This window comes from Ambystoma mexicanum, chromosome 3q (genome assembly GCF_040938575.1).
Source record: "Ambystoma mexicanum isolate Mex_15411 chromosome 3q, UKY_AmexF1_1, whole genome shotgun sequence".
Lineage (NCBI taxonomy): Eukaryota > Metazoa > Chordata > Amphibia > Caudata > Ambystomatidae > Ambystoma > Ambystoma mexicanum.
In genome coordinates, this window is record NC_090926.1 from 350,550,748 (window position 1) to 350,564,520 (window position 13,773).

The window sequence follows — 13,773 nt, forward strand, 5'->3', positions numbered from 1 at the left end:
AAAATGTACACATCCTCCTGTTGCTGGATGTATCCATTCTGTACTGGAAAACATACATATACCCCGCATCAACATGTGGATTACATACCCATAAGTACACGGTTTAGCAAATATCAGATGAGAGATCTTTATTGTATGCATGTATAATCCACTCTGACCTACAACTGTCCCACATTACTCACATTAATCCCATGTTCACAAATAATTTCGAAAGTCAATCCAAACATCTTTGGGCTTGGATGTCATAGGCATTGTTTCTAAAAACAATTTCACATTGTTGTGTGCCCAGGTACTTTCACGCATCCAACAGCCAAAGGGGGCGGGTCTTATTGCAGTAGCGCAGGATCCAACGTTTTGCCAGGAGGAATCCTAGATTGGTAGAACGCCTTTTGCATTTCAAAATCTTTTTTTGGCCAAACAGACAAAACTTGGGTTCTGATTTTAGGGGCATAGCCGTAATGTCTGCCAGCTTATCACACTCCACAAAGAGAGAAAGACAAGCGTTTTCAGAGTGCCAAAATACAAACAGTCAGGCTTCCACACTATATCCAACCTCTCGGGTTTCATCCTCCATCTAACCACAGTGAAATTCAAGATGCCTCAGCCATAGATACGATCTGCCCTTCAGTAGGAAGACTGGATCTGTGAGGTGGATCTGAAGGACATCTATTATGTTCTTACCTAACCACACCACAGAATATGTCTTTTGGTTGGGGAACGCCCAATTTTAGTACACAGCTCTCCCTTTTGGTCTAAACTGAGCACTGCATGAGTTTACCAAAACGAGGATGGGCACGTTTCTTCACCTCCACGGCGTCCATGCATAATTGTGCCTGGAGGTCTGGCTACTGAAGACTCAGTCTCAATAGCTATCCAGGAGCAGCTTCAGATGTTGCGTGATGCTCTTCAGCCTGGGCTTCAGTGAATCTGGGAAAGGCTTCCTTGATGGGCCCTCAGGATCTGCCCTTTATTAGCTTCTGCTGTAACACTGCCTGCAAGACATTCTGGACATATGTTAAGTCTTCCTCAGCCAAACCTCTGACAGCCAGGTGGTTGCAGAGGCCGATGGCCCTTATTCACCCTAATAAAAAGCAGCTAGCTGAGCACATTCTGGCCTGCTGTTCACATAGGAGTTCTTTGGGCCTAACGCAGCCAGAACCCAGTTTGGGTGTCCACCCACCAAATTGAACACATCCAACTGATATCCTCAGCACCACACCTATCGCTAGTAAGCAGCTATCATTCAACAACTACACCAGCTGCACCCATATCCAGTGCACCCATGCACCATACGACACTCTCTCCTGACCTGAACTACGGTTCCCGAGTGCGTTAAACCTACCAGCACTTTGAGGTCATACCAATGATATATAAAGCGCTATAGAAATGCCAAGTAACATAACATAGCTCCCTGTATCCTTAGTTACCATAACACACCAGAAAATGAAAATTACCACTTTTTTTGAAAATGGATGCAGACCCACAATCCATGATGCTGGCAATTCTGAAAGATATGTGGCCAGGCTTGACTTGGCACTCTAGGCTGGATAAACTGCTGCTTGTGGATCTGCTCCCTCATTTCTCCATCTCAAGAGATTCAAAGCCATTAGGGTGGGAAGCCACCATCAAATCTTTGACTTGCAGTCCAGTTGGGATCACAAGGTACATATACACATCATGGAGGTGAGGGTTATTGTTCGAGAACTCAAGGCAATTTTGCCCAACAAGAATGCCCAGATACAGGCAGACAACTTCAGGTCAATGTTTCATGTAAACAAGCAGGGGGTACGAGATCCAAACCATTAACCCCAATGACAGTCGAGATAGTGGGCAGTTCAACAGTGTATCCATCTTCAGGCCATTCATCTTGTGGAATCGGTGTTAGGGAGAATTCTCTCTTTAGGCGGAATTTCCTAACCTAGTGAGGCCCCCAGCAGCTTTGCTGGATTTCTGGAGTTTGTTTTTTCTCCTGCCAAGAGTCTTGGACATGATTTATGGTGTTCCTTTGACTGTTAATGTGTTTCATGGGCTATGGGGTCCTTTACTCCATAGGGTCTCATGTGTTTTTCCTATGTGTGTTACACAGCACCCTCCATGCAGTAACACAGGGGCGTCATAGTGACACCCCACCATAGACTCCATACCCTGGGACTGACTACTGTCTCCCAGGGCATGTAAAGTCACCATTGGCTTTACTAGTCCCAAATTATTAACAGAAACCAGTACAAACCATCATATTGTGGACGTACTGGTCGGGGCAATTCGATTGCCCTGGGGTCTGTTAGTCGAGGGGGCACGTCTCCATCCCCCCTGATCGAGTTTTGGCTGGTGGCAGTGGAAACTACTTTTTATATTCGACCGCGAATATTTTCCTATGGGATTTTCCCATTGTTCGAGGCTACCAACTTTAATTATTTAATTCTCATAGCCTCGAACATACCGCCGGTTTATTTAATTAATATTAATTCGCCGGTTGGTATTTTTTGCCAAGACTCGATTCTAAAATGGCGTTTGTGTTCTCTTCTGTGACTCCAACCCAAGTCGAGCCCTTTGTTCCACTTTTTGGGGGCTTCTCCACAGAAGCCTCCAAAAGTGGTGCCACTCTGTCTGGGTACCACAGGGGATGTGGGAGGAGGTTTAGGCACCCTGGACTGAGTTACCTTGGTAACTCAAGTCGCACTCTTGTGTGATTGGCCCAAGTGGTGAGCCGGCCGGCTCACCACTTAGCATGTTTGAGTGACGGCTAGGCTTAGTGAATGGGGGTTTTCTGCATAAAAGCAGGGTTTTGGGGACTGGAACTTCAGAAGTCGCCATAGGACCTGAGAATCCGACGAGGGAGAAGATGAGCCGACCTACCACGACGACACCACCGGTGGAGCCCTGCGGAACCGACTCACCACTTCCCGACGACAGAGAAGATCTCCCGGCTGGAGAGGCTTATTCCCCTGACTTAAGGTACCTTGTCCGCCAGGCCTCCCTTTCTAAAGATTGCTAGAATCCCTTAACCTTCTGGACTGGGCTGGCCGCCTTGACCCTCTAACTGGTCCCTTTCTTTGGTCCAACTCCTTTTTGAACCTTTACAAGTCTCTTGTGCACTGCAACCGTGTGACCTTGGACACATTTCGTTTGGATCCTCTGAAAGTGGATCCGGCCGCTTAAACTCTAACTTCACGGTTTTACTTTGCCTTTCCCTCTTGTTATGTTCTGAAAAAAAGTGTTGGGATCTGTTTCAACTTGTTCTCTGCTCTTCTCTCCCTTTTTAAAAACGAACTATTAGAGTGCCATCTACGTTAAGCGCTCACCGCTGTCTGAAAATAAGTGGGGCTTTGCTTAAGACTTGTCTAATATTCTTTTAAGGGAGTGTATATCTTTTAGTGACCGTGTTTTTGAATTGCTTAGTATTAGTGCCTGTGCGTTTTTCTAGATGTGGTTTTAAATAAATAATAATCTCTCTTTTACACCAAGCCCTGGTCAGTGTTTACCTGTTCTACTGTGTTCTCTTGACCTATTGTGAATACTCTGTATACTGCCCAACTCTTCTTGAGGGAAGTCTGACTGCTCAGCCACGGCTACCAAGTGAATCTGTGTGGTACAGACTGCTACCAAGTGGGTTTACTGCCAAACACCTGTAGTCCTAAATCTTTTGCAGTGGTCCCAGAGGGAACTGCACAGGTTTCTGCTTAACAATCGGGGGAACAAAGGCAGACTCCTTAAGCCGCTAACATCAGCAAACAAAGAATGATAACTACCACAAGGTGGCACATGTTTTCCCTCATACCCTCCCCCCAATCAGAATTATTTTTTTTTTCTGATGAAAACAGGAAATGTTCTATGTACGCGTTGAGGGAGGGCCAGGTTCCTCGGCGGAAGCACTGGAGTTCCCATGGGAGCAGATGTATGCCTTTTGCGTTTCCACCATTCCTTTCATTCACAGGCTCTTCTAAAATTACTGAGCCTATCCAAGACTCTGCCAGTGTCTCTTTCAGAGGAGCTGGACCTTTTGTCTCAGATGGAAAAATAGGAACTGAACCCCTCCCCAAAATCGCTGTGCTAAGCAAACTGGTGCGTAAAGAGCTTTTGTTGGGTCTTCTGGAGTTGACAAAATATATTTGCGTTATACAGGTGGCAAAGAAAGAGTCCAAGCTCTCGCAATATAAAGGCAACTGGACATGGGCTTCACTGATGCTTGGCGACAGAATTCCCTCTAAAACTCCTTAGACGCCGTCCTTTCCTTCATAAACAGCTTACAATCCTCTGGCTTCCAAATAGAATCATGCAGGGCAACTCTCACAGCCCTGGGTGCCTACATCAATTGAGACCAATCTTCCTTTTATAAATAACCTGGTGGTTAAGCACCACTATGATAGCTTATATCCTCATTTCACTGAGATGGGCATCCATCCACAGTGGGACCACAAAGTAGTATTGATGGCTATCTGCCATAAATCATTCAAGCCTACGGGCAAACAAATATTCTGCTTGTTTCCTGGTACTGCTTTTCACATCGCGAGTACACCTGCAAGATAAATGATCCATGCCCTAACTGCTGGGGAACCCTTTCCAGTGTTCTATAAAGACAAAGTAGTCCTACATACTCACACCGACTTTGCCCAAAAGCTGACTCGGAAAATCCATCTAAATCAGGAGATCGCACGGTTTTCTTTTTCCACATCCTTCTGACAAAGAAAGGGTCCTCAATTGCCTAGCCATAAAAAGGGCCATCAAGTTTTATTTTCACAGGACCATTGTCAGGATTGTGGCGAGTTACTCTATCCAAGGCTAGTTTTACCCTAAAGGGTTTTACACCCATCTGGTGAGGGCTAAAGCTGCTTAGCTTTTCTCTCACCAACATCTCCCCTGGGATGTCATTGGCAAAGCAGTGACCTGGACTTCTCGCTCCACCTTCTGTAGGCACTACTATCTGGATGAGAGCTCCAGAAAAAGGTGCTCAAGTTAGAAATGGGGCCATCCTCCCTTCAGAACAATGCTTGGGAATCCCCCATAAATATGGAGGCAAGGGGATGGGATGTAGGAGTAATAAAACTAACTGATGGTGCTACAGTCCCCCTTTCCACCATACACCCACCCAGCTTCCCCTCCTAAATAACCACAGGAACCAGACTTGACAGATATAAAGGGAATGCGGGGTGCTCCGATACCATTCTAGGGCGACGGAAAATCCTGTAAGTATGGAGCAAAGGGACTACGGACTAGGAGTAGAGTACTCACTCTAGTGAGTAACTTTCTGAAGAGAAAAAAAAGAAGGCGTACCTAGGAGGCTGATCCCAATGGAATAAAAGATGGCATTTACTATAGCATATCTTTCCAATCACTGTCGCACAATGAGAGGCAAACAAATAAATAGGCTGCCTTACAACTCAGCGACAGGAATGTTCACAACTTGAGAAACATATCAGATCCATTCCCATGACAAGATTTGGATGTCTGTATCTTTGGAAAACAGTAATAATTAATAAGTAGATTTTGCCAACAACAATCGAATGAAATGCATCATAATGTACTAAAAAGGAGCTGAAAATGAAGAGCTTGCACTAGTGCATCAGGTGAAACCATACGCAAAGTAAAAAACACGGTTGAGCTGCAGTGAGCAGACAAATGGCAATCATGGCACTCCCAGTATAGCAACAATTGTTGGGAACGATAGTTATCCAAAGGGGAATAACCTAAACAATACACAAGCACGATGTCAAATGGCAGCAAAAAAGCATGTGGAAAGCATGGCAATTCACTCCAAGTGTGCTGACATTTTTAAGCAATCCAAGCAAGGCACTGACTTCCACAATAATAAAATGAACAGAATTTCAAGTGCACAACCTCTAGGAATAGCAACATCAACTGAAAATATTACTTGGTACAGAAACCTAACAGACATACCCAGTAAAGACAGCATGTACTCACTTGGCATGGCGAATGTCCGGAAGTGAGCGGTTGAGAGAGATGTTATCACTCACATAAATATTAAACCCATTTTCTCTGTATGCCTGGTCCACTCGATCTGCATCGGTCAAAGGGTACGGCTTCCCTTGCTCTCCATTCCCTTTGGAAATGGGCAAAAGAAAAATGTAATTAGCACATAGCAAGATCCGACAAAGACAAGAAGAAAGTTCTGCACTAAACGGGCTCTCAAATGACTAGTTTTAACAATAACCATTCAAGTTGTCAGTGCTTCCTCAACACCACATGGCGGAAGGGGATATTTAACCCAACAGGAGATGCACGCATTTACACCCAAAAGGTGCGATATGAAGTGCAATATCTAATGTGGTTCTATTACTCTCTCAAAGATTGAAGAAGGAAACAAAAAGAAAACAATGGAAGCAAAAAAAGTATTTATTTATTGGACATCAATACACAAGTGCTTCCAGGCACCACAAGACAAGATTGGGGGCGGGGAGGCATGAGAACCACAATAGTGGAACAAAAACGGTTATATTGGCCTTGTGACAATCCTACTGTGCAAGTGTATGATAAACACCTGTGTATGAACGCGAAACAAATAAAATATCATAAGGTGGTAAAGTGCAGGGGGTCAGGGAGAAGTGCACGAGTGGGGAACCCCAAGGGTGGGGGCGGGCAAGTGCTAGGCAGGCCAAGGCGGAAAGTGCTGGGGAAGAGGAGGGGAGGGAGGATGAGTGCAGTGGACAGGGAGGAACAGGTTGGGCCAAGGGAGCCCAAAGGTAAGCGCTGGCAAGGGATGCAGGAGAGACTGGTAGGGGGGTGGTCTGTATGCGCTGGCAAGGGATGCAGGAGAGACTGGTAGGGGGGTGGTCTGTATGACCCTGAAGGGGCCAGGCCCCAGTCGAAGCAGCAGAGAGAGAGAGTTAGCACAGGAGAGGGAAGGGAGAAGAGGAAAGTATTGAGAAGTTTACAGAACTTATGAAGATCCAGCTCAAGTCTGAGGGCGTCAGGGAGGCCGTTCCAGAAGGAGGAGCCAACCGAGGAAAGGGTTTGACCTCCCACTCTCTGCTTGGAGAATCGTTTGACCTGCAGAGATTTGTAGTCGGAAGGCCCAGCGACTCTGGCCGGGAGGTATTTAGGGAAGGAAAGCTTGATGTAGAGTGGTCCCATGCCCCAGACAGCCTTGTGGGTGATGTAAAGGGTTTTGAATCTGATCCTTGCGGTCACCAGATGCCAGTGGAGAGATTTTAGGGCTGGAGAGATGCAGAGCCTGGGCTTGAGGCCAAGGATAAGTCTTGCATTTCTATTCTGGATTAGTTGAAGGGGGCGAAGGGAGGAAAGAGGATGATTGAGGAAGAGGCTGTTGCAGTAGTCCAGCCAAGAGAGAAACAGGGCTCTGGAGACATTGAGCTTCTGTGTGAGGAAAGGTAGAATGCCCACAAGGAGGTGCTGCTGAAAGTTGAACTCCTAGAGAGTGAGATCAAAGATGATCCCAATGTTTTTTTGCCTCACATGTGGCTGAGGGTATGGGAAACGAGTCAGGCCGCAGAGTGGGGAGGAAACAAGGAGCAGGCATCCCCATGAGAAGGATCTCCGTCTTACTGGCATTAAGGCAGAGATAATTGGCAGAGCACCATGCCTGAATAGCAGTCAGGTATGAGGGAGAAGGCACAGTGGGTAGAGAATGGCAGCTTGAAGGAGAGCTGTGTCTCATCTACATAATGCTGGAAATGAGGGGAAACGGTAGATATTGAATAGGCCAGAGGGACCAGGTAGATGTTGAACAGAGCCCTAAAGGACGCCAGAGGTAGAGAGTGAGGTGGAGGATAGAAAAGGAACCATTTGAACTTGGGATGGTCTGTTTGAGAGGAAGGAGGTAAGCCACACCAGTGCCCTGTCCGTGATGCCTAGGGTATCATGGAGACGGTCTAGGAGGATGGCGTTGTTGACTGTGTCGAAGGCAGAAGAAAGATGGAGGAGGATCAGAACAGAGGGAGTGTTAGGGTCCAGATAAGAGAGTAGGTCCTCATGGGTGTTTAGGAGAGCAGTTTCCGTGCCTCTGGATGCCCTGAAACCGGACTGGTGGTCATGGAGGCATCCAGCCCCTTGCTAAAAAAAAAAAAGAAAATTACAAAAAAGGGGCAATAATGAGCCAGGCAAAAAGGGTCAGCAGAGGAGACTGTGTACATGAGAGTGTTTAAGGGGTTGTGGGAAGGTGTCAGTGGCAAATAAGTGGTTGCAGACGTCAGCCAAGGCTTCAGTGAGAGAGGCAATGTTGTCCTTGATGGTTCTGGAGGAGCAGGGAAGCACCTATTTAGAGCAGACTTTCATATAGCTGACAACTCTAGAGATCTCATCTAGTACAATAGGAGAGAAGAACAAGTTACTTCTTACCTTGTAACATTCTTTCGATGGGATGTTCCTCCGACGTATTCCTTATCTTAGATATCTCATTCCTGCTGGCCTCGGAAAATTTTTCTCTAGAAGGCGCTGCGTGTCGACGTCCGCCGAGTCGATGTCCCTCGACAGCCGCGTATCGACGTCATCCTGCCTATAAAGGCCGCGCGCAGCGTCCGTTGCTCAGTTCCGTTTTGTAGCCCCCAGTATTTCTGTCTGGACTAGACTAATCACCCTGAAGGAGCGTAAGCTGCAACAACAAGGGAAGTAGAACTGCGGGGATGGATGGGAGGGTCGATAAGGAATACGTCGGAGGAACATCCCATCGAAAGAACGTTACAAGGTAAGCAGTAACTTGTTCTTCGAAGGGATTGTATCCTCCGACGTATTCCTTATCTTAGATAGGCTCCCATAGCAGTATTCTATTATTGGAGGTGGGAGTACTGACTTCATGCTGCCTTCTATTGATGAATAGAGTGCAATACAGCTCTTCCAAACCTAGTCTCATGACTGGAGGAGGAATCCAAGTTGTAAAATTGTGTAAAGGTATGGACGGACGACCATGTGGCGGCCGCAAAAATGTCTTTAACTGGCACTCCTCTTTTGAGGGCCGATGAAGCTGCAATACCTCTGGTCGAATGAGCCCTAAGGTTTTGAGGGGGCTCTTTTCCTGCCAGTTTATATCATTCCAAAATGGCCAGAATGATCCATCTGGAAATGGTCTGCTTAGTTATTGGTAACCCTAGCTTGTAACCTGTGTAGCCTACAAACAGCTGGTCTGTTTGCCTTATCCTGGCCAGTCTACTGATGTAAAAACTTAAAGCCCTTCTAGGGTCCAGCCTGTGTAACCTCTATTCCTCTTTCCCCGGATGAGGAGGAGGATAGAAAGATGGCAGGGTAATCTTCTGAGTGATATGGAATTCAGAAACCACCTTTGGGAGGAAATTAGGCTTCACTTGCAGGACAACTTTGTCTTTGTGAAAGATTGTATGAGGGGGTTTACAAGAAAGAGCTTGTAACTCGCTCACCCTTCTAGCAGATGTAAGTGCTACTAATAAAACAGTTTTAAGGGTAAGAAATCTTAACGAACAAGAATGGAGTGGGTCGAAAGGTGTGCCCATCAGGAAAGTTAGGACTAAGTTTAAATCCCATAGGGGAACCTGGAATCGTCTTGGGGGATAAACATTGGTTAACCCCTTTAGAAGCTGTATAACCAAGGGTAACTTGAAATAGGATGGTTCTTCTGCAGTGCGCTTAAAGATGGATAGCGCTGCGCGATAGCCCTTAATGGTGCCAACTTGAAGGCCTGAATTCGCCAAATAGAGTAGGAAGGACAAAATCATTGGTGTACCGCATGAAAAGGGGTCGATATCCTTTTCTCTACACCAGCTGCAAAATCTGTTCCAACGGCAGCGGTATAAAGACTTTGTTGCTGGCCTCCTTGCCGAAAGCAACACCTCCATAACATCATCAGGGAGGTCCCAATCCTTTTACCTCAGCCTTTCAGAAGCCAAGCGTGAAGGTTGAGGGTTTTGATGTCTGGATGGAGAACCTGACCTCCCTTCTGTGAGAGTAGATTCTCTCTGAGTGGAAGTCAAATTGGAGGGCAGATGGACAAGTCTAGAAGGTCCAGGTACCACATTCTCCTGGCCCAATCCGGGGCAATTAGGATCATGGTCTTCCGGAATCTTCTCAACCTCCTGTTCACTTGAGGAATGACAGGGACCGCTGGGAACGCGTACATAAGCGGAAACTCCCAGTCCACTATGAACGCGTCTCCCAGAGCTCCTCTCGGGGGAAATTCCCTTGAGCAGAACAGATCGCACTTCCTGTTGACACTGGTGGCGAACAGATCCACCTGAGGGGTTCCCCAAAGGGCGAAGATCTCTTGAAGGACTTCCCGAGCTAGTTCCCACTCGTGGGAGACTGTGCTCTGCCTGCTCAGAGCGTCGGCTGTCAAGTTCTTCTCTCCGGCTAGGTGAACTGCCGATAGAGAGATTCCTTCTTGGATTGCCCAAAACCAGAGCTGCATCGCCTCTCTGCACAGAGGTAGTGATCCTACGCCTCCTCTTTTGTTGAGGTAATGCATGGCCACTGTGTTGTCCGTCATTATCAGGACATTCTTCCCTTGTACAGCTGGCAGGTACGCCTTCAGCGCAAGTCTGATGGCCCTCAGCTCTAACAGGTTGATATGTAGTCTGGACTCCAATGGAGACCAACGACTGCTGATGGTCAAGTCGTTGGCGTGGGCTCCCCACCCCGTGAGTGAGGCATCCGTGACTACTGTTATCTCCGGCCAGGGTTGCCAAAACTGTTCTCCTTTCAGAATGTTCTCCTGACAGGCCCACCACTGAAGGTCTCGAGCCACCCTTTCGGGAACCTGAAGAAGATCTGTCATTCTTCCTGAGAATTGTGACCACTGAGTCCTCAGTGCCCACTGGAGGGATCTCATTCTCAGGCGAGCCTCTGGCACTAGGAAAATGCAGGATGCCATGAGGCCTAGCAACCTCAAAAAGTCGAAGGCTGGGAGACGTTGGGCATTTTGGAACTTGGTAACCATCTGTAGAATATCTTGAGCCCTCACCTCTGGTGGCGCGCCTTTTCCCAGGGAAGTGTCCAGGATCGCTCCGATGAACTGGAGTCTCTGCGATGGTATCATTTGTGACTTCTTTAAATGGAGGGAGAAGCCCAGTCTGTGAAGGGAGTGGCAAGCGTGATTTAGCTGGATCTGAGCTTGTTCCGAAGATACAGCCCTGATCAACCAATCGTCCAGGTAGGGTTAGACGTGAATCCCTTCCCTACTTATACTTGCCGCCACTACCGACATTAACTTGGTGAAGACCCTCGGGGCGGAGGTCAGCCCAAATGGCAGCACTCGAAATTGATAATGAGAGTTGCCAATTGCGAACCTCAGGTATTTCCTGTGTTTGAGATGGATAGGCACATGGAAATAAGCGTCCTGAAGGTCCAGAGATACCAACCAGTCCTGGAACTGAAGGGCCTGAAGGATCTGAGAAAGAGTTACCATCTTGAATTTGTCTTTCCTGAGGAATTTGTTTAATTCTCGCAAGTCCAAGGTGGGTCTCAGTCCTCCATCTTTCTTTGGAATGAAAAAGTAAGGGGAGTACCAGCCCTTGTTCCTCTCCGCTACAGGTACCGGTTCTATGGCACCTTTCTCTAGCAGGTCCAAAATTCCTGCAAGAGGAGCTGATCTGGAGCTTTCTGAGAGCTGATCCCCGGTGGATGACTGAGGTATGCGTAGGAGAGGCAGGCAGTAACCTAGGGCAACTGTTTCCAATGCCCAAGCATCTGAAGTGATAGCCTGCCATTCCGCCAGATGTTGAGTTAACCTGCCTCCTACAGGTGTCTTGTGAGGGAAGTCCTCAGAGTGGTTTTGGGGCGGCTGATGCAGATGCCGATGGTAAAGAGGCACCTGCTGTTGCTGCGGCTTTTGAATATCTACCCCGTCCACCTCGGGTAGTTCTTCTTTGTCCCCTTTGAGCCGGTCGTCCTCTACCTCTTCCGAATGCGGAGTAGAAGCGAAAGGACTTGCCCCTCGCAGAGGTTCCTGTGGGACGAAAAGGTGTCTGACGGATTGCAGCGCCTAGGGATTTTGCTGCTGCTTTTGATGTTTGCAGTTTTTCCAAACTGTCATCCGCCTTTTTCCCAAACAAAGAGCCATCGAATGGCATGTTCAAGAGCCTGGCTTGCACATCTGGGGCAAAACCAGACTTTCTCAACCAAGCGAATCTCCTGGTTGTTGTCCTTGCCGCCATTGCTCTGCTGATACTGTCAGCCGAATCAATGCCCGTCTGGAGGGATTCGCACATAGCGTCTTTACCGTCCTGTATGATATTTAGGAACGCCTCCCTTTCTTCTCCCTCCGGGATGCAGTCAGCCGCTGTAGAAGCACACTCCTAAAGTGTATGGCTAAATCTAGCAAGGGTGCAAGTAGCATTAACAGATTTTAACGCCATGCTACATGCCGAAAAAACTTTCTTTGCCATAGCATCATATTTCTTATCGTCCCTGTCCTGTGGGACGGTAGGGTAAGCAGTCTTGACGTCAGTAGAATATGCTGCCTGTACCACCAGACTTTCTGGGGATGGGTGTTTTGACAAAAACTCCGGGTCTGCAGAAGATACCTGTATTTTGTAGACAGTTTTTTTATTTACTGCCGGGACGACATCTGGGGTTTCCCAATTCGTCATAATCTTCCTCTGAAGAGCTTTATGAAAGGGCACTACAGGATCCTCCTGTGGACCTTTGTCAAGAATATCCATGAGGTCATCTTGTTGGAAAGCCTGTGAAGGTGTTGACCACCCCATAAATTCTGTGATCCTGGCCATTAAGGCTCTATAGGGGGTTTCAGCATGCTCCCCCGGGTCTGGCCTAGCAAACTCCACCTCAGGGGAAGTGTCTAACCCACTTGCCTCATGTAAGGAATCATGAAGATCCTTTAACCTGCGTTCTTCTGAGGATAACTCCTCTCTAACTGGGGTTGCAGGTCCCTGCAACTCAAATGTGTCTTCCTGTTCAGACAGCTCACCCTCTTCCATAATTGAGGACATAGTTCTCAATTGTTCTGAACTCACAAAGGGTGTAAAACCCATCTCCAAGGCAGAGGATGCCAAACTTGTCATAATCGGCCTCGAAAACGTTGATGTTGTCGAGGCCGACGTCGAAGGCTTCGGGCGTGACGTCAAAAACAAAGGCGGAGGCCTTGAGGTCCTCGATAGAATTGGGATTCTGCTCGAGGAAGTCGACAATCTCGACGCCATTGTCATCAAGGACCTAGGGATAGCCACTGGATAGCCACTGGGTGCGTCGTAACCGTGACTTTCCTTGGCGTCGACGCCGGTGTCGAAGATGGCGTTGAGTCGACAGACCCGTGTGTCGAAGGTCCCTTCGACAACGGCGTCGAAGACACCGACTTCGGTGTCGACGGAACCTTCCTCGATGGCGTCGACGGAACCTTCGAAGAAGGTTTCGAGGTCATAGCTTTACTTGAGGGTTTGTGACGCGCTCGAGAAGCTTCCTTCGCCGGGTACTGCGACTCGCGGCGTTTTTGACCTTCGGGCCTTTCGACCAGAGCATCGCTCTCGGCAGTCTTCGAGGGGGTCGAGGCCGCTTTCTCGAATACGCTCATCATATTTTTGCGGAATTCCTCCCATTCAGCCCGGGAACTATGTTTCATGGGGCAAGGGATTCTATTTGGAGAAACAGAGGAAGAGGAGGACGGAGAAGAGGATCTTCGACGTCTCCTCTTCGAGTGCTTCGATCTCGAGGAGTGATGGGACCCACTCCGAGACCTAGAGCGCGAATAGTGACGAGTAGACGAATGTCTCGACTTCGTCGAGGAAGAAGAAGCTTTTAAAGTCTTACCTTTCTCCAGCTTCCCCCTACGCTCCTTCAGGGCCTTAGCTGTCATGGACATACAGTCCTCGCACTGCGAAC

General features: G+C 47.8%; 1 protein-coding gene across 1 annotated transcript in view; it reads right to left on the reverse strand.

Annotated features, from left to right (window-relative positions):
• GALNT10 (polypeptide N-acetylgalactosaminyltransferase 10) overlaps nucleotides 1-13,773 on the reverse strand; it is a 1,380,999-nt gene that overhangs the window by 897,116 nt on the left and 470,110 nt on the right. The window contains exon 3 of the mRNA XM_069653980.1: nucleotides 5,920-6,058. Within this exon, the coding sequence (XP_069510081.1) occupies nucleotides 5,920-6,058 (139 nt within the window). The remainder of the gene's footprint in view (nucleotides 1-5,919; nucleotides 6,059-13,773) is intronic.